Below are 23,656 nucleotides of genomic sequence, written 5' to 3'. Positions count from 1 at the left end.
ACGTCGGCCTGCGAACTCAAGGGTCCCAGGTTCGATTCAGTTCAAGGGCATGTACCTTGGTTGCGGGCACATACCCAGTAGAGAGTGTGCAGGAGGCAGCTGATCGATGTTTCTCTCTCATCGATGTTTCTAACTCTCTATCCCTCTCCCTCCTCTCTGTAAAAAATCAATAAAATATATATTTTTTTTAAAAGGCTCTGGTCCCGGGCCCCAGGCCAGGTCAGAGCACCCACTCCTCTGGGCTCCCGCCACCTCCTGCCCTCGCCCCTGTGTCAGCTCCGCATTCGCATTATCTATCCCGCAAGGCTGGGGGCGCCCGGAAGAGGTACTGAGCCTGCATCCCGGCGCCCAGCGGCGGGGAGCCCGCTGAAAGCGTGTTGAATGAATGACTAAGTCAGACACCGGAAAGGAGCAAATTGGTCTCAGCTGATCTCCTCGCCGCCACCAGGGGGACGCGGAGGAGTTGAGGGCGTGGTCGTGGTTGACTGACGGGCCCTCCGCCCAACGGAGAGGAGCCAGCAGACCGCCCCGCCCACGCCCCGCCCACCGGCGGCCGAATAAGGGTGCGCGGAGCAGCGGCCCCGCCGGCGGCTGCAGCGGGCTCACCTGTGCAGGTGCTTCAGGCGCCCGGACCTTCCGGCACCCGCGCGGGGCCGGCACTGCGGGAAGATGCTGCGCGAGCGGACGGTGCGGCTGCAGTACGGGAGCCGCGTGGAGGCCGTGTACGTGCTGGGCACGCACCTCTGGACCGACGTCTACAGGTGAGCAGGTCCCCGCGTCTGCCCGACCACCTCGGAGCCGGGCCCCGCGGGAGATCTCGGCCCCAGATGTCCCGATTCCCTCCCGATAACCTCCCGGGACGCGGGACCCGACAGCCTTGCTCCAACCTGAGCTGCCCTTCATCCCGCGCCCAGAAAACCTAAGAGAAACCTGACAGCCCCAAACCTTGTATCAGCCTCCCCGAAATCCGGAGACCCTCCTAGACACCCCAGCACAGCCCCGGCGCCCTCGCTGCCTCTTTCTCAGGCCCCCTCCCCTGCACCCCAGTCTTCGGCCCTCTCCAGCACCCAGGATGACCTCAGCACCCCCTCCGCCTCCCCACCGTCCTCCCCCTTTCACTTCCCCACTCTCCCCTCAGAGCCACCCTTCTCCCTTATGCCCCCCTGTTCCCTGAGCCCCTCACTCTCCACCTCACCCACTCCCAGCTCAGCTGAGCTTCCTCTGGGATTTGCTGGGAGCTGCCCTGGGGCGGACTCTGGCCCTTGGGGGGTGCTCAGACTCCGGTTTCACCCTGTGGGGGCTGCTCTTTTTGGGCACTGGCTGTGGGCTCCATGTCCCCAAATGCCTTCCCTTGACTTCACCCTGGGGTCCAGGAGGGACCTTGTCCCACACCGCTGAGGGTGCGGAGGTGGGGTCTTTTGTCAGAAGAATGCCCCTACTGGGGACCTGTCCCCCACCCTTCTCCTGTCCGTGAACTTGGTGGGTGCAGGATTTCTGAGACAGCAGAAAGAGGGGTGGGGGAATTGAGGTCAGGGCCCCACCTCCCCCAACCTCCCCCAACTCCCAGGAAGCAGCCAAGTCGAATGATCCATCTCCCTACAGTGTGTGAGGTGGGCCTGGTGAGGGTGTGACTGATGTCAATGAAACGGTGGGGAGTCCAAGGATCATGCGTTGCCAGGGGGCAGGGCTCTGTGCTGAGAGCAGGGAGCACGCAGGACTGAGGTGGGACCCCGCGCCGATATCTTTGGGATGGGTCCCCTAACATCTCTGTGCCTTGAACTGAGCTGGAGGTGCCCTTGTGGCTTATTGCTCCCAAATCATTGTCACCTGGAGCGCCCTGCCTCTCTCAGGCCCCCACCATTCCCCATCCCTGTGTCCCCCACACACCCTCCCCAGCCCGGTCTCTCTGTCCCCTTCAGGGCCCTGGCAACGCTGCCCAGCCAGCCTCCTGCCACCTCAGCAGGCACTGGCCACGGGGACACCATCAAGCCCCAGGCTCCTTCCTGCTCACTGCAGACCAGGAACCCTCCCCACTCAGCTGCCCCGGCCTCAATTGTCCCACATGTGAATCTCAGGGTGGTTTCTGAGGGTCACAACATAGCAGTGGGGTGCAGCCCAGTCCTCGGTGGCCTGGGGGAGCTCCTCTTTTCCCAACCCCCATCCTGAACTGGGCACTGCCAGGGAGCCGGCTGGGAGCCAGGACGCTCAAGCCTCCAAGCCGCTGCTGTTACCATACCCGCCTGTTTATTCCCTGGATGCAGCCTGGAAGGCTGGCAGGGTACCTCCAGTGGGGGGTGGGGAGCAAAGAAGGGGGGCCCAGCCTAATTGGGGGGAGGGGGTGTGGGAGGTGTGAACTCATCTTTGTTCTTTCTCAAGAAATCAGTCACAGCCACAATGACCCACACCTCCCACCCACACTTCACTAAGACTCCCCCCCCCCCCCGCCCCCCCCAGCTGAAAGAGGTGCGGTCTAGACCGGCACTGCCCAGCGCAGGAGAGTGCCAGCCGAGAACAGAACCTCGGGTCATTTTCCATTTTCCAGTCGCCACATTTTTAAGGTTAAAATAAATAGGTGAAATTAATGTTCGTGATACACTTTATTGAAGCCACTATGTGCAAAAATATTAGCATTTCAGTTCGTAATCAATATAACAATTATGTATTAGGTCGTTTGCAACCTCTTTTTCATATGAAGTCTTTGGAATTCAGTGTGTATTCTATACGCACATCACATCCCAGAGCGGTAACCGCATCTCAGACGCTTCACAGCCACCTGTCGCGGGTGGCCACCCTGCTGAACAGCGCAGGCCTCCGCAGGGTTTCTCAGCCTTGGCGCTGTCGCATTGTGGGCCAGAGACTTCGTTGTGGTAGGGACTGTCCCGTGCATCGTAGGATGTTTTGGCAGCATCCCTGGCATCTGACCCCGAGATGCCAGTAGCTGTCCCCCGTTGTGACGATCAGAAAAGAAGCCCCTTGCCCTGGCTGGTTTGGCTCACTGGATAGAGCGTCGGCCTGGGGACTGAAGGGTCCCAGGTTCGATTCCGGTCAAGGGCATGTACCTTGGTTGCGGGCACATCCCCAATAGGGGGTGTGCAGGAGGCAGCTGATCGATGCTTCTCTCTCATCAATGTTTCTAACTCTCTATCCCTCTCCCTTCCTCTCTGTAAAAAATCAATAAAGTATATTTTTTTAAAAAAAGAAAAGAAAAGAAGCCCCTTCAGGAACTAAAGAGCCTGGGCTGTAACTACTATTGTTACTCCTATTTCTGTAGTGGTGAGAGCTCCTGTCAGTACTAATAACAGCAGGGGATATGAGTAAGCTCTTATGAACCAAATGCATTACCTGCCACCTTCCTCCCCATAGACCTGGAGGTCCTGCTGGGATCAACCCATTTTGTAGATGAGGAGAGTGAGGCTCAAAGAGATGAAGCCATTGGCCCAACCTCACTTAGGACTCAGGTCCAGTTCTGTCTGACTCAGACTCTTACTCAACCTCCACTCTAGCCTGTGTGACCCAGGTTGAACTGGATAACCCTCTCAGCCAGTGTCTCTTCCACCCTCTGCCTGGGCCATGATCCCTCTGCCCCCAGAGACCTCACCCATCTGCTTTCAACCCTCCCCTTCCAACTGCGTCCCCCCTGACCCAGACAAAGGTCCTGACTCAAATCCCCAGGTGCTGCCCCCCAGGGTCCCCAAAGAGACCCCAAAGGACAAGGCCTGGTGGACCCTGGGCCCAGTTAGTTAGGGACTGGTATCCTGACTCCTCACTCCTTCTGAGTCACAGACAGAAGGGAACAGGCCTTAGCTCCTCCGCCCTTTCCCAAGGGCCCTGGGCCCCCCTTTCCCGAGATACACACACAGCAGGGCCCTCGCCTTCCTCATCCCCAGCAGACCCTACAACCCACCACCCTCTCCCAGCAAAACTGGCCCCTTTGGGGACGGATGCCCTGACCCAGCCACATTCCAAGTGCTAGTCTCCGCAAGCTCTGAGCAGATGCACAGAAAGAGGGAAGTGCGATTCTTTTTGTGGCGATGTACGTTGAGATAGTCGTTGAAGATACTTGCTGTTTCCTTCCCTGCTCTCACGTGCACTTATCACAGTCTGGCCTCTGCATACCTTGTCCACCCAATCCCCGAACGCCCCCCCCCCCCCATGGTCTCTTTACCTGGCCATCGCTTCTTCGCTGGGCCTGGCCTGAGTCCCCTCTGATTGTGTCTTGAAGCGGGAGTGCGGGCGCGAAGGGAGTGGTGTCCCAGGTTGGTTTCACCATCTCTGGTGAGTGATGCTTTCCTGAGCGGGAGCCAGGGACACCCGTGGAGCCTGGAGAGACTGGAGAAAGGGCAGCCTTGGAGTAAAGTGACGGCGGATCACACACTGCCCGGCTCTCCCACTGACCCACAAACCACCAGGGAGACAGCTCCGCCTGTCCTTCCCTCGGCTTCTTCCATCGCATCGCATTGCGTCGCGTCATGTCACGTCTCAGTGCAGTAACCGCATCTCAGATGCTCCACAGCCGCCTGTCACTGGTGGCCACTGTACTGAACAGCGCAGGCTCAGGGTTCCCGACTGGGCAGCTACCCCCAGTCCCTGGTGGGGAGAGGCCAGGGGCTGTGCCCTGACCCTGCAGGAGCTCCAGGGCAGAGTAGGTGTTAACAGTTGTCTCTTGCCCCTGCAGGGCAGTCGTCTGGTTACATTTGACCTCAGGATGAGCCCGTGAGGTAGGAGGTAGGAGGTGATCCCTGTCCCCTTCCCCAGGAAACCCCAAGGCACGGGCTGACCAGTCACTTTCTCAGTGGGGCCTTGCCCCTCACTCTCTGGCAGAAGATGGAAAGAGGGTGCCAGGGCAGAAGTTCCTAGACGTTGGCTCAGTAAAACGCTGAGGAAGCCAGGAAGAGTGCGATATGTATCCCGTCCCCATCTCGCTCCCTCGACTCGCTCCCAGACTTCCTCCCTCTGGCTCTTGGTTGGTGTGTTTAGAAAGTATCCTTAGGACAAAGGCCAGGGAGGGTCTGTGATCCTGTCTGAAGCCATGGGGACTTGGGGTGCCGTGGTCTCCCCTCCCCATAGAGTGCCAGGCCCTGCCTCACTGATTTTTCTCCTGCCAACTCTCCAGCACAAACTCCGCTCCGGCCACATGGGCTTTGGGACGCTGTGAGCCCTGGAGTGCACCGAGCTCACTCCCACCGCAGGGCCTTGCGTGCTGGTCCCTCTGCCTGGAGCACCATCCTCCAGGCCTCTGCAAGCCTGACATCCACCCACCACGTCTCAGCTCAATGTCACCTCCACCAGCATGTCATGGTGCCCTTCCCCGAGCCCCAGGCACTCTGTACCTCACTACTGTGGTTTTTCTTTGCAGATCTTATTACTTACTGCACGTTCCTAGCTAACATTTAGTTAGCACCTCTTTTGAACCAGGCAGCCTTCTCAGCACCTTGCATAGTCATCTTATTCATATTTAATAATTTACATGTGTTTAAACTTCATAACAACTTAAGGAGTTAGTGCTATTATTGCTCCCTCTTATAGTCAGGGAAACGGAGGTAAGGAATGTCTGTCCAAGGTGACACAGCTGACATGGTGGCAGCACAGAGCCCAGGCCCCTGACTGCGCTGCCAGTGGCTGCCTTTGGGGACTTGTGCTTTAGGTGTGTCCCCCCTCCATGCTCACTGCCTTGCTGGTTCCCGTGCCCCTCCAGCCCCTAAGTCAATGAAGGGCTTCTTAGTTGAGTGAATGAATGAATGAACAAACAAACGATGTGCAGCCTGTGATGTGTGTGGACTGGCTTGTCATTGGGCTGAGCTCTTCACCCCCACTGCAAGGGACAGACTCCGTTGGGTGGGCCCGTGGAAGGTCGGGGCATGTGGCCGACCTTGGCCAGAGCAGCACCTGCTCCTGAGAAAATGATGGGCAGGGGAATCAGGCCAAGTCAGGCGGCCCCATAAATCACAACAGCACCCAGAGCCCTCAACCCTGAACAGGAGGCCCTGCCAGGAGCTGCTCCAGGCTCAGGTTTCAAGCTCATTCTCAGAGAGCGGTGAGGTCCCCCAGAGGACCGGGCACCCTGTGGATCGAGCCCACAGCCCCCTGCACAGCTGGGGTCTCCGAGAGCCTTCCTTCCTGCCCACAGGGCCCGGAGTCATGATGGGAGCACAGTAGCAGGGGCTCACCCCGGTGCCCACCCCCCAGCTGGACAGGCACACCTGCTACACTTTGGGGGAGGCCGGTTTTCAGAGGCAGCTCTGTCCTGCCCAGCCATGCCAGACCCTCTGCCCAGGAATTTTGACTAGTTCAAGCCTCAGTCATTAACCCAAGAGCCCAGGGCAGAAGCCAGCCTTTGCTGTCCCCTTTCTGGGCCTCTGACCCCCACATGAGAAATAAGTAGGGGGCTCTAGAGCAGTGGTTCTCAACCTTCTGGCCCTTTAAATACAGTTCCTCATGTTGTGATCCAACCATAAAATTATTTTCGTTGCTACTTCATAACTGTAATGTTGCTACTTTTATGAATCGTAATGTAAATATCTGATATGCAGGGTGGTCTTAGGCGACCCCTGTGAAAGGGTTGTTTAACCGCCAAAGGGGTCACGACCCACAGGTTGAGAACCGCTGCTCTAGAAGCTCCAAAGAGCTTCTCATTTGACCCTGTCCTGAGCCAGGCTTGCCACTCACCCCGTCCCCAACTAGGTATCTCAGGGAGGGAGCAGCCAGGCTTAGAGCTGACCTCACCTTCTGCCATACTGGCCCTGAGACTTATTTCAAGGGTTTGCCCTCTGTGGGCCTCAACATGCTCATCTGTAAAATGGGATGACATTAATACTGGCTTCATGGGGTTATCGAAAGGATGGACTGATATCATGTAGGCCCAGCGGCTGGAACAGGGCCTGGAACAGTGCCTGGAACCTAATAAATACTCATAAGTAGTTATCATGAGTTAGTATTGGGTTCATTAGATATTATTAAATCAAACAATAATGAGATATGGCCTCAAAGAGTTCATAATGCTCATGAGAGAGAAATGCTGAACATTTTAAGTGTTGTTTGAGGCACCAGCAAAGGGAGGGAAAGATGAGTCCTGACTGATGGATCAGGGAAGACTTCCTGGAAGAAGTGGCAACCAAGATGCAGAAGGGACGGGTGTTCACAGTGTGATCAGGACATGCTATGCAGACGCGGGGGTGCCCAGCAGGAAACATGGGGCACATTGGGGCCGAAAGGGCAGAGTTCAAGTGTCATGGAAGATAAAGCTGGAGACTCAGTAAGCTCAGATCAGGGTTTTGAATGGCAGGCTCAGGCGATGGACTTTGTTCTGTAGGCAGTGGGGAGTCATCAATGGTGTCTGGGGAGACAGTGACCATAGAGTACATTGTTTCTTCCCTAAGGAGAGGACCCGGGGCAGCAGGAGGCACCAGTGCCTAGACTAGAGAGAGGCTGCTGAGGTTACCAAGCAGAGAGGGAGGCTGGCTGAAGGCAGACGTCATGGTTGCCCCCAATTCCTGTCTAGAAGCAGCCACCCACCTCAAACCCAGCCACCGCCTTGCCTCCCTCCCCAACCCCTCACCTTGAGGGGGCTCACCTGGGGTTGCATGCCAGGCTGGCACCCACACCCCCCTCAGACTCCTGCAGAGACCTGAGGACAGGACGTCGTGCTCAGGCTGCCAGGAGCCGGGGTCACTGTGCAGCTGAGCCCGGTTGGTGTTAATGAGGCTCAGGCAGGTGGACAAGCTGAGAGCCAGACGCCAGCGAGGAGCAGGCAAGCCGTGCCCAAGCCTGGGGCTGAGTGAGCTACCCCCGCCTGCAAGGCCACACCGGTGACCCTGACCACTGACTGGGTGAAGCCACCGAGACTGGGTAGCTCCCGGCAGCTGTGAAGCTAGGCAGATGTTAAGTCAGAAAGCCCAGAATTCCCTGGGGTGGGCTCAGTGAACATCCCTCTTCTACGTCTGACACTGCTTTCCAGCCTTGCTCAAAGATCCTTTGACACCAACCAACCAGCCATTTATCTCCATTTCCATGGCCACCACCTGGTCCGAGACCACCACCGTCGCTCACCTGGACAGCTGCAGTGGCCTTCTTGCTGTTTCCCTCATCCCGGTGTCGCTCTCCTGAAATCCGTCCCCCACCCTGCACCCTGGGCCATCTGCCTACAGCGCAGAAACAATTGCCACCCCCCGCTTTGAAGCATTCATGCTCTCAGGAGAAAGGCCAGCTCCTCGCCGTGATCTCTCCTCCCACTCCTCCCCTCCTCCGGCTCACCAACTCCAAACTCACAGACCTCCTTCCAGCTTCTCCCACGCGCTGGGCAAATGTCCTTTTCAAACCCTCGCCCTGCTGTCCTGGCTGCTTGGAAACGTCTGCCCTGCTTCCCCTCCTCGCTCTGTCCGAGTCAGTGGTTCTCAAGCTGTGGCCCCCAGACCAGCAGCACCAGCCTCTCCTGGGAGCTTGTTAGCAACGCCTGTTCTCATTCACAGCGTACGTGTGTCTCAAATCATCACGTCGGACACTTCAAATACACACAATTCTGTTTGTCCAGTGTTCCTCTGTGAAATTGGAGGAGGGGAAGAAATGCAGTTCCTCAGGTCCCAGCCCAACCCTGCTGAATCAGAAGCTCTGTGGCTGGCCACCAACCTATATCTTAACAGGTCCTCCGGCGCATGCTGACACATGCTCAGATTAAGAAACACTGGTTATTAATTCTTGTCTTTCCTTCAGAGGGGAAAGTGTAGATCTTCGCTCAAATGCCACTTCCTCCAGGAACCCTTCCTTGACTCCCCGGTCAGGGCCTCAGCCACACCATACGTCTCCTTTATAGTAATGACCACAGCTGTAAACACACAGTCAATTGTGTAATTCATTGAAAGTCTTTCTCTTCCACTAGAATATATGCTCCATGCGTCTAGGAAATGTGTTTTTTTTTAAATATATTTTATTGATTTTTTACAGAGAGGAAGGGAGAGGGATAGTCAGAAACATCAATGAGAGAGAAACATCGATCAGCTCCCTCCTGCACGCTCCCCACTGGGGATGTGCCTGCAACCAAGGTACATGCCCTTGACCGGAATTGAACCTGGGACCCTTCAGTCCACAGGCCGACGCTCTACCCACTGAGCCAAACTGGTCAGGACGGAAATGTTTTTTGTCAATCTGCTCCCAGCACCTAGAACTGTACCTGGCACATAGTAAGTGCTCAATAAACACATGTGGCGTGAATGACAAGCCCTCCTCTTCCAGCCCTTCCTGCAGCAAATATTTCTATTTACTGAATGCCTGCACTAGGCCAGATGCTGAAACAAAAAGAAAGACAGCCCCTATCTCCAAGGAGCTAACAGCCACAGGGGAAAATAAACATGGGGACAAACCCACTAAACTGTGTCTTCACGTAGGGAGGGACCGTTGCCAGGCAGAGAATTCAGGGAGAAGTATTGCAGGGAGCAGGAACAGCGTATGCAACAAGCACGGTGACATGGAGCAGTGCAGGCAGTGGAGAGGTTGGAAGGAGTTGCAGAAAATGAGTCTGGAGAGTCGAGCTGAGACGTAGTGGTGAAATGCCGCTGAGTGAATTCCGGGCTAAAGAGTTCGGGTTTTATTGTACGGGTCGGCACTGGGGCGCCTCTGCATAATTTCAAGCAGGCGAGTGACCTGGTTTTTTGTTTGTTTGTTTTTTGAGTCACTCCAGTTGCAGAGTTTGGGAAGCCAAGAAGGGTGGCTTCATTCATTCATTTATTCCCAAAGTCTATAGTGAGTATGGCCGCGTGCTGGGCGCTGGGATACAGTGGTGGGCAGAGTAGAGGAGGTCCCAGGACGCAGCAGCCGGTCCTTCTGTCCACACTATGCTTATCTTTGCTGCTATCCCATAAGCAGGAGATCACAGCCACCTCCAACAACCCCACTCCCTTGCCCTGGATACTGTCCTGGGCGCCTCCCTGCAGCCCCCAGGGACAGCAGAGGCGCCCACCGCCCCTGGCTCTCTGGTTCCTGGGGGGGGGGGGGGGGGGCGGAGGGGGGGGTTCTGAGAGGTTCTTCTGGGAAGGCAGGCAGCCAACAGGATCCGCCTTAGACAATGGGCGCCTTTGTTGCTTCTGCCAGGGCTGCTCCAAGAATAGCTGTTTGCTCACTCGGAGCAGGGCTGGTGCTGGGTAGTAGGAGGGTGTGGGGCCCTGGAGCTTTAGTGTGGGCCAGGCGTTAACCCCCTGAGCCTCTGGGCCTCCCCCAGCGTCTCCCTGGCCGGGAGCGGGGAAAGAAGGCAGCGGGAAGCATCACTTATAGCACTAACTGTTGCCAGTCTGGGTCCGAAACCAACATCCTGCCCTGCAAGTTTATAAAGCATTTTTTTCTAAATAGAATTGTATGCAGAAACCCAACATATAAAGCCAGGTGGAATGACAGTGGCTCTAGTTGAAGTGGGGGATCCAGCAGAGAGGACCCCAGCTTTTTAGAACCTCGGACCTTAGCCCTGGACCTGGTCCCGTTCACTCAATTCGCACTTGATGAATCAGAGAGAGCAGCACCTTGCTCCAGGCCACCCAGGAGGTTGGTGGTCACAGCAGGGACTTGCACTCGAGGAATATTTCCCAGGACGGAGCCCACGATTGCCCAAGCTCTTGTGATTTTTAGCAAAACCATATTGCACCTATTGTGCTATTAACAGTTTTCTTTAAATTGACTCACAGTTTTCTTCTAACTTCGTTTTAAATGGATCTTATATCATTGCCATACGTAGCAAGCCTTTATCGATTGCCTTAAAAAGATAACACATTTAATAGGTACATGCATCTTTTAAAATGCTCATCCGCGTGCCGCCTAAAAGCATCATACACGTGTACCCACACCTGGCCAACAGGCGTCCAGCCTCAGCTCAGCCCAGTGTGCCCACGATAGGCTGGGAATTTAGAGGGTAGATGGACAAGAATTTTAGTGGCCTTGCGGTTCCTTAGGGAGCTCCTTTCCCAGCGATGAGTATGAGCTGCCGGATCCTTGCCCACTTCTCTCCTGCCAGGAGCCCCTATCGTCGGACCCAGGTCACAGAGGCCCTGCATGGTGGCTTCTGCAGATTCACGCTCACCACAGTGACCACCCAGGGCTCTACCCACCAGACGGCACTGCTGAACATCTAGACCAGGGGTTCCCAAACTCTAGCCTCTTGGCCAGCAGCACCAGCAGTTCCTGAAAACACAGTAGAAGTGCACATTCTCAGGCCTCACCCCAGACCTACTGAATCCGAAACTCGGAGGAAGGGCCCAGCAGTCAGTATCTTGGCAAGCCCTCCAGGTGCTGCTGCTGCTGCTGCTGCTGAACTTTGAGAGCCATTGGTCTAAATGTCTCATTCAACCCTGGCCACTGTTCACACCTTCAGCCGCCCCAGCCACACCTCAGCTCTGCCAGCCAGACTCTCCAGGGATGGGATCCATAGGTCTGTAGCCTTAAAATAAACCCTGAGGATTTCAACAGCACCCCTGATGATTGTAATGCCCAGCCCATAGTGGAGAACTATTCTGGTACCAGGAGCACCAGGCCCTCAAAATAGCAGATACGCCCTTGAGGCAGACACGTGTTCGTTCGTCTTAGTCCCAAATCCCATGAGAATTCCACCTAAATCCCTCTGAGCCCTCTTTGACCTTTGGGAACCTTCAGACCATAAACTGGATTTAGCAAAACCATCAGCCTTAGGCACCTTTCTCGCCTAGCCTCTTTGTCCTTCCTGTTACCTCCCCTTAAGCTAGTGTCTTAGGCAGCTTGCGCTGCTGTAACAAAATACCATGGCTGGGTGGCCTACAAGCAGAAATTCATATTCTCACAGTTCTGGGGCTGGAAGTCTGAGATCGGAGTGCCAGCACCCTCAGGTTCTGGTGAGGACTCTCTTCCTGGCTTGCAGCCAGCCGCCTTCTCACTGTGTGCTAACATGGCCCTTCTCATGTGCATGGAGAAATCTCTCCCTCCTCCCCTTAAAAGGCAACCAATTCTTATAAGAAGACCCTCACTCTCATGACTTCATTTAACCTTAAGTATGTTCTAAATGTCCTATCTTCAAATACAGTCGCATTGGGGGTTAGGGCTTCGATATGTGAATTTGGGGGGGACACAAACATTCAGTCCATGGCAACTGGACCAAACCTGTTTGTTTCCTGCCCTGAAATCTTGATGGCTTTTCAAGAAATTCCAAGTGTTTCCCTCTCAATAGAAAACCACTCTGGAACCCCAAGGAATGACTCAGAGGAGGGGACTCCGAGCTGTGGAAGCTGCGGCGGGAAGCTGTGGCAAAGCCAGCTCACTCCTGCCCCTGCAGGGCCCACGTTCCAGGCTCCATCCCTGTGCAAACCCAGCACTTGGATGACCGCCTCCTGGCCTTCATCTGAGTTCTTCTGGCCTCCAGCTCACATATCGGATGAGGAGGGTGGGAGACAGGGTCTAGGCTTAGTGCTGCCTTGGAAGCGAATTCATTCTTCGCCTGGGCCTCAGGCATCCACCCCTACGGTGCCACAGAGCCCCCACAGCTGGCTGCCCACCAGAAGCATCAGGAAGCTTGCTGAGAATTCAGATTCCCAGGCCCCCCCCCGCCCTCAAACATTCTGATTCAGTAGGTACAAGATTGGCCCAGGAATCTGTATTTTAACAAGTGCCTTCTTTGCCACAGGGTGATGGCAGTATAGCTGGCATCCTCAGAGGTCCCTGCAGCCTCCAGGAGTCTCCTCCTGAGCCTCCCGTCCCACCTGCCCCCGGGACCCACCTAACCTGCTTTCCTCTCTCCCTGCAGCGCAGCCCCAGCGGGGGCCCAGACCTTCAGCCTGAAGCGCTCGGAGCACGTGCGGGTGGAGGTGGTGTGTGACGGGCAGGCAGAGGAGGTGGCCACCAACGGCAAGCAGCGCTGGCCTCTCTCGCCCAGCACCACGCTTCGGCTCAGCATGAGCCAGGCCAGCACCGAGGCCAGCAGCGACAAGGTACCCCGGCTGGGGAAGTCCACCCCCCGGGTCGGGGGAGCCAGGGGCCGCGCTGGACCTGTGGTCGGCAAACCACGGCTCGCGAGCCACATGTGGCTCTTTGGCCCCTTGAGTGTGACTCTTCCACAAAATACCACGTGCGGGCGCACACGTACAGTGCAATTGAAACTTCATGGCCCATGCACAGAAGTCGGTATTTTGTGGAAGAGCCACACTCAAGGGGCCAAAGAGCCACATGTGGCTCACGAGCCACGGTTTGCCGACCACTGGGCTAGACCAGAGCTGTCCCATAGAAACAGATGCAAGCCACACGTGTCATTTTCCGTTTCCTAGGAGCCACATGAAAAGGAGAAAAAGAAACAGGCGGACTTAATTTTAATAATATATTTTACTTAACTACATATACCAAAATTATCGTTTCGGCATGGTATCAACATGGAAAACATTGATGAGGTAGCTTACACTCTACTTTTATCCCAAGTCCAAATCGGGTGTGCGTTTCACACGTACAGCACATCTCCATCCGGACTTGCCGCGTTTAGAATGCTCAGTAGCCACCTGCGGCTAGTGGCTACTGCAGGGGACAGCTCCGTGTTGACCAGGGGATGACAGCTTCGTGGAAGGTTAAAATTGCGGGCTGCTGAGTGATGGCATATCAGAATCATTGGGAGTGACAGCCACAGATGTCCTTGTTTTGATCATGTATAAAATGGGCTGCTGGGTGCCCAGGCCACCAAGTGACTTGCCCAGGTGGTAAAGCCAAGACCAGACTCTGCCCACTGGGTTCTCTAGTTATGAACTTCATGTGCCCCATGGCAGTGATGGGGCTGGGCCTTTTCCAAGGGAAACCACCTCAGCCCTGCTCCTGGTTGCAGATGTAGGGACCCCGCAGGCAGAAGGATATACCAGGGGGCACAGGTGGGCAGTCAGCACCCTGGATGCACTCTGAGAGGATGGGAAGCCCCTATCTAGTTTGATAATCTGGGGGAAGCAGCCCACCAACCCAGGAGTGCTTCCTGGAGGAGAGGGTTCAGATGTTTGGAAAAAGCTGGCTTGACGGGCTATGAGCTGAAAGGCAGGGCGGGTGGTCACTGTAGAGTTTCCTGCCTGAGATAAGTGATCTCTGCTCTTCTCTCCCTCCCACTGCACGCCCTCCCTACCAAGGTCACTGTCAGCTACTATGAGCAGGAGGGAAACAGCCCCATCGACCAGGCTGGGCTCTTCCTTACAGCTATCGGTGAGTTGACAAGGCTATGGGAGCCTCATCCCCGGACCTGGCATGCCGCCCTTCTCAGCGGCACGTGGGCTGCTGTCAATGCTGCAGACCTGGCACTCGGAGCTTCCTCTGAATAATGCAGGACCGAGGAGTGGTGCCCAGGCCCTTCTCTACTAGCGTGGGGGGTGTTCTGCCAGCAACTCACCCCAATGTCAGGGTCCCCATCCCAGGCTCTCTGGATCACGGGGCAGGAGAAGCCTGTTCCTCCCCCCACCCCCTCCCCGGCAGCCTGGAGAAGAGCTTGCCTCTCATAGTGAGGGCGATGGCTGCCCACAGTCTGTGCTGTCCTTGACAATCTAGCTACTCCTTTACCCTCCCTGGACCCTGAGATGCAGCCTGGGTCCTTACCTCATCTCATTCAAGCCCTTCATGTAACTCGTGAGAGCAGTGAGGCCCAGAGAGGTTAGGGGACTCACTCATAGTCACACAGCAACTCCGTGGCAGGTTGAGTTCAGAACTCAGGATTGTTCCCTCCCAGGTTTTCCCCACTGCACAGCAATCCCCTGTCCTGGGTGGAGCCCAGCCTGGCTCAGCAAGGCCCAGAGGTGTGGTCTTCTGAACCTTCCGTCCTCCAACTCTTCTGCAGTTAGGATGTTAATTATGTGTATTTTTAAATTTTTTAAATCATACACTGTGATTATATTTCAGGGGATGATTTGCCCATCCAGCCGTGGTTTAACATTGACAGGTGCTACCTGGCAGGGGGTTGGGGAGGGAACCACCAGCTGTTGAGTGTTGACTACGGGCTGAGTACTTTGAGAGAGATACTGGTGTCTTCCGTTTAGTGAACACCTACTCTGTGTTCAGGACCGTGCTGGGGGCTTTGAGGAAGAGGAGGAGGAGAAACACCTGACATTTATTAAGCCACCTACAGTGTGCCAGGCTCCAATACTTGATGCCTTACTGTCATGATCTTAGTGGTCTTACCACTGTTCCAAGGATAGACACTGCTGTTGTCCCCATTTCACAGATGAGAAAACCAAGGCTCTTGACAAGTAAAACAAACAAAAACTTGCCTGAGGCCACACACCTGGGAAGTGGTTTGTGAAAGCCAAGTCTTTTCCCTTATCTCGTATTCTCCAGGGGTCTTGGAACTCACCCCCGCCTGCACCTCGCCCCCCCCCCCCCCCCGAAAAAAAAACACAGCTAGTTCCCAGGCCAGCCCCTCCTTCTCCAGCCTGTGCTTTTAGCTGCCAAAATAGGCTCAACGGCAGTGTCTTCTGCTTCTCAGCTTATTCCCAAAGGGCTTGGGTGCCGGTCACCCTGTCCCTCCTACACCGAGGGGGTGCCCAGCCTGGGGTGGGGTCCTCAGGACAACCTCAGGGTCCTAGAGAGATGGAAACTAGAGCTTACCAAGCTGCAGCTGAGGGCAGGCACGGGGGGTGGACCTAGCATGCACGCATAGCCCCCAGGTTATCTCGGATGACCGGCCCAAGGAAACCGAATCCCACAGAGATGGACACCTGAGGACGTAGGCAGGAGGGGCAGCGGCCGGAGGCCTGTGAAGTGAGGTGATCCCAGAGGCTGGCTGCAGCATTAGCAAGACTTCACCGAAGCAAGGCAGACTCGGGATAGATGGCAGGACTTCCCCTCGCCCCAAAAGACGGCAAAGCTTGTGCTGACGCCCGAGAAGATACCAAACGCGCCCAGGTTGGAAGGCCAGGCTCGTCCTTCTGACATTCTGAGGTTGTGGTTTCACTGGGCAATTATTTTTGTTGTTGTTAATCCTCACCCAAGGATATTTTTCCATTGATTTTTAGAGTGGAAGGGAGGGGGAGAGACACAGAGAGAAACATCGATGTGAGAGGGACACATCGATTGGTTGCCTCCCACACGCGCCCTGACCAGGGCCAGGAATGGAGCCTTCAACGGAGGTACATGCCCTTGACCAGAATCGAACCCGGGATCCTTTAGTCCGCAGGCTGACGCTCTATCCACTGAGCCAACCCAGCCAGTGCACTGAGCAATTACTTATTTAACTGCCACAAGATCCAGATATTTAGGTTCCACGGGCCAGTAAAATGCCCACCACCACCCCCAAACACCAAAAATAAATAAGACTGGCATCTTTGATGCTTGGCCCAAAAAAAGACATTAATAATTTGTCATCAATGATCACCATCATTTCAACATATGAACACCTAAAGCGTAGGCAGGCATGATCTCAGCACAAAAGAGTCATTAGCATTGCAGCGATAAAGCTTTATGGAAAACGCACCTCACTGAATCATTTCCTGTTCCGCCAGGGACCCTGGCGAGAATTTGGTCTCTCTGCCTTTCCAGGTCTTGTCTTCTCTCGAGTATCTACCCAGGGGTGCTTGAGCCCCACATCCTGAGTAATCACTCGGGGGCAGCACCTCAGAGGCAGGAACAACCCCAAGTGGTGGGGTTGTCTCTCAAGGGCATATCTGAGTCTGTCTCACCCCAGTTCTGTCCTGAGCAGAAAGAATTCTGGACCAGAGTAGACAAAACTAAGTCTCAGTACCGGCTCTGTCCCCTCCAGTCCATTGTGACCATCACTTCTCTGGGCCTCAGTTTCCTCATCTGCAAAATGGGCTCGCAGTACAGTCTCGCACATTGCTTGCAAGGATTCGGTGGGATGAGTGTGCAAAGAGCCTGGCATGGAGTAGGTGCTCAGGCGATGCTCTCTTTCCTTTTCCCTCTTCCTCTTGGAGTGGCTACACCTTCTCTCTGCCTCGGTGAAGTTGAAGAACCTTACTGCCCTCAGTCTCCCTCTTGGAATTTGGGAGCAAACCCACAGTGCCCTTGGCCAAATCAGGCTCTAGGTCTTGGTCTCGGGCCTGCCAAGGACTTGCTGTGTGACCTTGACAAGTTGCCCACCTCCTCTAGGCCTCACATTTTTTAGGCTATAACATGAGGGTGTTGAGCCCTGGCCAGTGTGGCTCAGTTGGTTGGAGCATCGTCCCGTACACCAAAAGGTTAAAGGCTTGATTCCTGGACACATACCTAAGTTGTGGGTTTGATCCCTCATCCCCTGAGAGGCAACCAATTGATGTTTCTCTCTAACATTGATATTTCTCTCTCTCTCAAATCAATGAACATATCCTTGGTGAAAGTTTTTTTTTTTTTAAAGAGAGGTCTGAGCTCATTGATTCCTGAGGACCTTCGAGACTCCAGTTAGGACTGATTTGCAAAACTCTCCTCTTGAGGGAGAAGGTGGGGGTGGGAGGAGAGAGGTCAGAGCCTCAACCTTGTTGCTGTTGTCCTGGCAACGGGAGCCGTACACCGACCAGAGCCTTGACAACTTTTAGCATCCACCTGAGGACCGCATTCCTCACGCCCCCTTCCCAGCGCCTAGGATGGCTGTGGCGGGCAGAGACCTCCTTCCCCACCACACCCCAGGCTGCCCGTGAGGGCAAGAAAGCTAGGCGCCCTGCCACTGTCCATGGGGCTGGCCGCCCACCAAAATGCCTGTGGCTCTGTGTCAGAGCTAAGGCTTCAGTGTCTAGATTCTCACTCAGGCAGACCGCCTAAAAGCCAATTTGGCATTTTCCGTTAATCTGCCCCACACCCCAGGCGCCACCTGACACCTTGGGGCTATTCCCAGGAGCTGAGGTAGGACTCGGAGCCTCTGGGGAGTGTCTAGAGCCCCGAGACCCTCAGACACATGTCCTCGCCCTCCTTCCTCCCCAGGGAGGCATTGCCATCCCAGGCGGGCAGAGGTCACGCCAGCCCTGCTCTCCGACCCCCCCGAGGATCGTCCCCTTGGAATCTCGTTAAATTGGACACTGGGAGAAAGGTTGACGGGGAGAAGTCCTCCAGGGATGGCTTGTAGCTTGGAGGGGATCCCGAGGGAGGGGGGAGGGGCGAGAAGGCCATTGCATTTGAATTTGGAGACGGCTCATGGGTCATAAGACAGAAAATGCGCAGTGGGCGGCTGGAAGGTGGGTGACATAGAAGCCCAATTACGTAATGGGTTGCATAACGGGAAGCCAGTGAAACCTCCCCGAGTTTCATAAGCCAAGAAAGAGCAATGAGCGTCTTATTTAGTGTGTGGAGGCTGCTTCAGGCAGGTGCGGGGACGGGCCTGCCGGGGGGACGGCTGTGTTTCTTTAGAACAGCGGTTCTCAACCTGTGGGTCGTGACCCCTTTGGGGGTCGAACGACCCTTTCACAGGGGTCACCTAAGACCATCGGAAAACACATATTTAATTGCATATTGTTTTTGTGATGAATCACTGTGCTTTAATTATGTTCAATTTGTAACAAAATACATCCTGCATATCAGATATTTACATGACGATTCATAACAGTAGCAAAATTATGAAGTAGCAACGAAAATAATTTTATGGTTGGGGGTCACCACAACATGAGGAACTGTATTAAAGGGTTGCGGCATTAGGAAGGTTGAGGACTGCTGCTTTAGAAGCTATTTGGGACTATTCGGTGTCTTGTGTGTGATGTGCACAGAGTCATAACATTTTTCAACGTAAGAAATCCTCACGAAGTAAAGCACAATGCAGTGCTTTATCCTGGATCTCAGGGACACACCCAGGAGCCAGCGCCTCTGGGGATGACCTTCAGGGGAGCAGGTCAGGTGTGGGAAGGCGGCCTTGACCTTGGGAAGCAGCCCAGGGCGGAGGGCAGCCTGGATCCGTGGAGGGAACAGCCCAGGGCAGGGGTCTGCATCCAGAGGCCCGAGAGGGACGCCTGGCTCTGCACTCTCTGGGGACTTCCTGTCACTTCCCCCGCTGCTGCCTCGGTTTCCTCATCTGTGTGGGCGGGCTCGAAGGGAGAGCGTGCATGGGAAGTGCCTGCCGCTGCCAGAGGGAACTGTACACCTGAGAGATTATTATCTTCAAAAGCAAAGAGAGTGACTCCTTCGACTTCTTCGGGAGGCAGACCTGCGGCCGGTTCCCAGGGAGGAGTGTCCGTGGGGCGTGTCCAGCTGGAAAGTTCCTGAAGGCCCGGGAGCCAAAATCAATAGAGTTCCTCCACCTGAGCCTGCAGCCTCTCGGTCAGCAGCGGGTGGTTCTGGCTTTCCCGCTTTCTCCCTAAAGTCCTTAGCCTGCCCCAGCCTCCCAGATTTCTGGCAGGGGACGCTTCTGAGTCTGGGTTTGCTCACCTGTAAAATGGGAACAATACTGTGCATCCCATAGGACAGGGACTCCTTGAGAGCAGGCCCTGTGCCCCAATGGCCCACCCCTAGGGTTCAGGACCCAGATGCTCACCAGTGACCTGCTGAGGGAATGGGGCCAGGAGGGACTATAACTGCCTTACAGTATCTAAGGGACAGGAGGGCTGCCGACTGGAGGCGCTGGAGTGCCCCTTTCCCAAGGACCAGGTGCCGTTAAAGCCGCCTCTCCCTCGGCCTCCTTCTCGCCCCAGAAAAGCCCCATTCGAGGGTGGGAGGGACTCGAACTGTGAGCAAAGGGAAGATGTGAACATAATCCCCAGACTCGGGGTGAGCCACCCGAGGAGGGCTGACATCAGTGCCCTTCCTGAGCCAGGACCCTCCGCCCCACCCAGGCCAGGGAGAGGGCATGCCTGCCAAGGGGACTCACCAGGAATCCATTCATTCCACCCAACTCCCATCGCAGTCCAAGTCATGCCCAGCGTGAGGCTGAGCCCTCTGGGCAGCTCCCGGGCCTGGATCCGGCTCATCTCGTTCTGTGTGATGCTCCCATCACCTTCCCAACAATTCCCCTGCCCCGCCCTGCTAGTCCCTGATGCATTTTGCCTCGCAGGGACATTCAGGAATGTCTGAAGACATTCTGGTTGTCACGCTGGGGGCTGTCACTGACACCCAGGGCTCAGAGGCCAGGGAGACTGCTAAACATCCCCCGTGCACAGAACAAACCCTCCACACAGAAGTGTCCGACTCAAAATGTTCGTGGTGCCTACTGTTGCAATTAGTGCAACTCCTCTGGCTGGAAAGGGCCCCATTCTGCAGGTAAAGAAACTGGGGACCAGAGAGGCTGTTTAATCTGGCCAAAGTCACACAGCTTATAAGCAGAGAACCGGAGTTCGAACCCAGCACTGTCTGATGCTGCATCTTGGGTTCATGTCACTGCCCCACACAGGTTCCATGAAGCCTGTCCCCACAAAGGTCCCCAAGAGAAAGGAGAAACAGGGACCCCTCCCGGGATCCTCTGTCTGACAGCCTGGCCTCTCGAGCACCCTCAGACTGAGAGGGTCAGAGACCCAGTTTCCCTCCCAAACGAAAGCCCTCAGTTCGTGGAGGTGGGATCTGGGCCGCTGAGAATTCTGGGAGAGATACACACGTTCAAACACACCTGTGCACACATGCCCTGGCCAGGCTGGGAAAGGCAGGGCGAGAATCCTATGACAGTTTTCAAAATAAGAACTTCACATCAGACCAACCGCAGCGGGTGCCCCAGGTCCGCTAGTGCCACTGTGTGACCCTGGGCAGGATCTGGCCTCTCCGAACCGAGGCTCCCAGATCTGTGCAGTGAGGCTCACCCCACCCACCACCCAGAGTTGACTGGTGGGAGATCCAGACCTCGCTGACCACACCTCTCGGAGCCGTAAGCAGGCAGGGGGTGTGAGGCAGGGGGTTGGATGAGATGACCACAGCAAGGCCCTCTCCTTCCAAGGACCAAGCAAATGGTGAGCTACACCCTCATCCCACTGTCCCTGCCCCACCCTGCCTGGCAGCTCAACAACTCACCCGTGTGTCTGTCCCCAGAGCTCTCCCTGGATGTGGACGCAGACCGGGACGGCGTGGTCGAGAAGAACAACCCCAAAAAGGTACCTCGCTGCCAGGGCAGGCTCACTGGGGGCTTCCTCCATTTTTTAAGCTCCATTGGTTTTTCTCTGTTACATCCTCTGGGTCCTAAAGCAGCCTGTCCTCCCAGGAAGCACAGGCAGCTCTCAGTCTCCGAGGAGGAGACTGGGGCCTGAGACAGGCTCCCTGACACACCACACACCGTGACAGACACACCCCACACCATGAGAGACACACCGAACACCCCACGAACACACAGCACACAGTGACAGACACACCGCACACCGCGACAGACACACTGCACACAGTGACAGACACACCGCACACCACGACAGACCCACTGAGCAGCTGCACTCCTGTGGGAACAGGCTCCCACGTCTCAGTTCCCCCACCCACAGGATGGGGAGCCCAGTTCAGAGAGTTGTTGGAAAAATTAAATGTCCTGCCACAGAGGAAGTGCCACCAAAGTATTTGCTCTTATTATTTTGCTGCTTTTTTTTTTCCAATCTGAGCGGGAGAGACCGCCAGGAGCAGAAGGCTGCATTAATACCCTCAGTTCAAGTTTAATGCTGGGTGCACAACCCCTTTCCTGTTTACTTATTTATTCATTCATCCATCCTTCATTCGCTTTTCTTCCTATTCTGCTCTCCCACAAAGGACCATTCTAATGGCTTTACTGTGTCCCTTTCTGTTCCTATGATTCTGGCAAAACCTGTCAGCTGGCTGTTGTGCGTGTATTCTTATTTTTTTTATTTTTACATTTTTAATTTTTTTAAATATATTTTATTGATTGATTTTTTACAGAGAGGAAGGGAGAGGGATAGAGAGCCAGAAACATCGATGAGAGAAAAACATTGATCAGCTGCCTCCTGCACACCCCCCACTGGGGATGTGCCCGCAACCAAGGCACATGCCCCTGACCAGAATCGAACCTGGGACTCTTGAGTCCGCAGGCTGACGGTCTATCCACTGAGCCAAGCTGGTTAGGGCTGCGTGTATTTTTAACTTGTGCAAACGGCGCTGTGTTCTTGACCTCATTCGGTTCCATACTTTTGCCTCAACCCAGTTTTTTAAGCTCCATTAGTTTTTCTCTGTTACATCCTCTCATTATTTTCCACAACAGTCTAAAGCCTGGTTGAAATTATGCATAGGTGGGTACTTTAAAAAGTTAACTGAATACCCCAGTGAGGAAACTGGGGACTAGCTGCTGGCCCCAGGTTCCCTGCTTGTTGCTAGGGGCGGGGGGGAGGGGGGGGGGACTCAAGCCTATTGGGGAACCCTTCTCCAGGCTCCTCAGTGGGGCTCTGCCTTGCCAAGGCAGCCTCACTCACTCAGTCTCTGTGTCGGTGGCCAAGAGGTGACACTAGACTCCCCGGAGGCCTCTGAGGCCTCCAGCCTGGCCCGAGGGCAGCAGCCTTGGTGAAGGCACGTAGTCCCTGTGGGCCTGAACTTACCAGACTTTCTCCATGAGGGCCAGTGACGTTTCATACTTCATTTATCATTTCATAAATATTTGTTGAGCATATTTTACATTCCAGGGCTGGGTCAGGCCCTGGGGACATAGCTCCTGCCCTCAGGGAGCCCACAGGCCAGTAGAGGGGGGTGAGGGAGACCCACATTAAATACAGGATGTCGTGGTGGCTGTTTCATCACAACTGTCCTAAATCCACCCCCAGAAGGGCAGCTACAGTGTCTTAAGTGTAAACCCAGGAGGCTGCTCTGGATGGAGAACCGTAAAGGCTTTCTGGGGAAGTGGGACCATTTTGCTGTGACTGGGAGGAGGAGTGGCGTTGGTCAGGTGAAGGGAGACGGGACAGCGTTCCAGGCAGAGGGACCAGCGCAGCGAAGGCTGAGAGTTTGGTGTCTTTGGGGAGCAGAACGGCAGCCCAGTGTGGGGGAGCAGAGTGGGCAAGAAGGAAGGTGAGGGGCACAGATGGAGAGGTGGCAGGTCGCTCCGGGCCTTGCAGGCCACAGTGACTTTATCCTGAGTCAGCAGGGATCCCTGACCCGGGTGGAAGCAGAAAAGCAACCAGATCAGGGTGGAGTTCCTTCTAAACCATCTGGCTGCTGGGTAGAAAGTGGATCGCCTTGCAGGGCCCATTGGGGCACTCAGAGAGAGTCTGGAAGCACTGGGCGTCTTCCCCTGAGCCCCCTGGGCACTTCAGAGCCTGTCGCAGAAGGTCTGCCTGCCCCTTTCTCTGGCCTTCCTCCTTCTCCCTGCTCCACCCCTCCCCGGACACAGGCACACCCAACGTGCCTCAGAGCCTTCCAGTCTCTGTCTCTCTCTGCCACCATCCGTCCACCTCCTGAACTTTCCGTCGGTGCCTACACCGACGTCTCTGAGCATCAGACATGGGATTCAAGTTTGCCAGGTCACAGCTGCCCCAATGAGGGGGTGGCTGCTCTTTATTCTCCTCCTGGGCCGTCTCTCCGGAGTCCTGTGAGGTCTGGGCTGGGACTATCTGCCAGAAGGTACAGAGAAGGGAACTGACCTCTCTCCCTGCCACTGCAGGCGTCCTGGACCTGGGGCCCCGAGGGCCAGGGAGCCATCCTGCTGGTGAACTGTGACCGGGAGGTGCCCTGGTTGTCCAAGGAGGACTGCAAGGACAACAAAGTCTACAGCAAGAACGGTACCGGCAGGACCCACACGTGGGGTTGGGGGCAGGGAGGAGCAATGGAAGCACAATGCTACGCCCTGGGCTGGGCGGAGGGTGCGGCAGGAGTGACCGGGGGCCTCCTGGGG

General features: G+C 55.4%; 1 protein-coding gene across 2 annotated transcripts in view; it reads left to right on the top strand.

Annotated features, from left to right (window-relative positions):
• Positions 1-614: 614 nt before the first annotated feature.
• Positions 615-23,656, top strand: part of PADI2 (peptidyl arginine deiminase 2) — a 47,507-nt gene continuing 24,465 nt past the window's right edge. For both annotated transcript variants that reach the window (XM_070404196.1, XM_070404195.1), the window contains exons 1-5: positions 615-761; positions 12,746-12,929; positions 14,094-14,166; positions 20,875-20,936; positions 23,426-23,543. In XM_070404196.1, the coding sequence (XP_070260297.1) occupies positions 670-761; positions 12,746-12,929; positions 14,094-14,166; positions 20,875-20,936; positions 23,426-23,543 (529 nt within the window). In that variant the 5' untranslated portion in view covers positions 615-669. The remainder of the gene's footprint in view (positions 762-12,745; positions 12,930-14,093; positions 14,167-20,874; positions 20,937-23,425; positions 23,544-23,656) is intronic.

The sequence above is a fragment of the Myotis yumanensis genome, unplaced genomic scaffold (genome assembly GCF_028538775.1).
Source record: "Myotis yumanensis isolate MYYU_CA2020_CCGP unplaced genomic scaffold, mMyoYum1.0.hap1 SCAF_2, whole genome shotgun sequence".
NCBI lineage: Eukaryota > Metazoa > Chordata > Mammalia > Chiroptera > Vespertilionidae > Myotis > Myotis yumanensis.
Note: the sequence above shows the minus strand (reverse complement) of the source record. Positions and strands in the feature narration are given on the sequence as shown.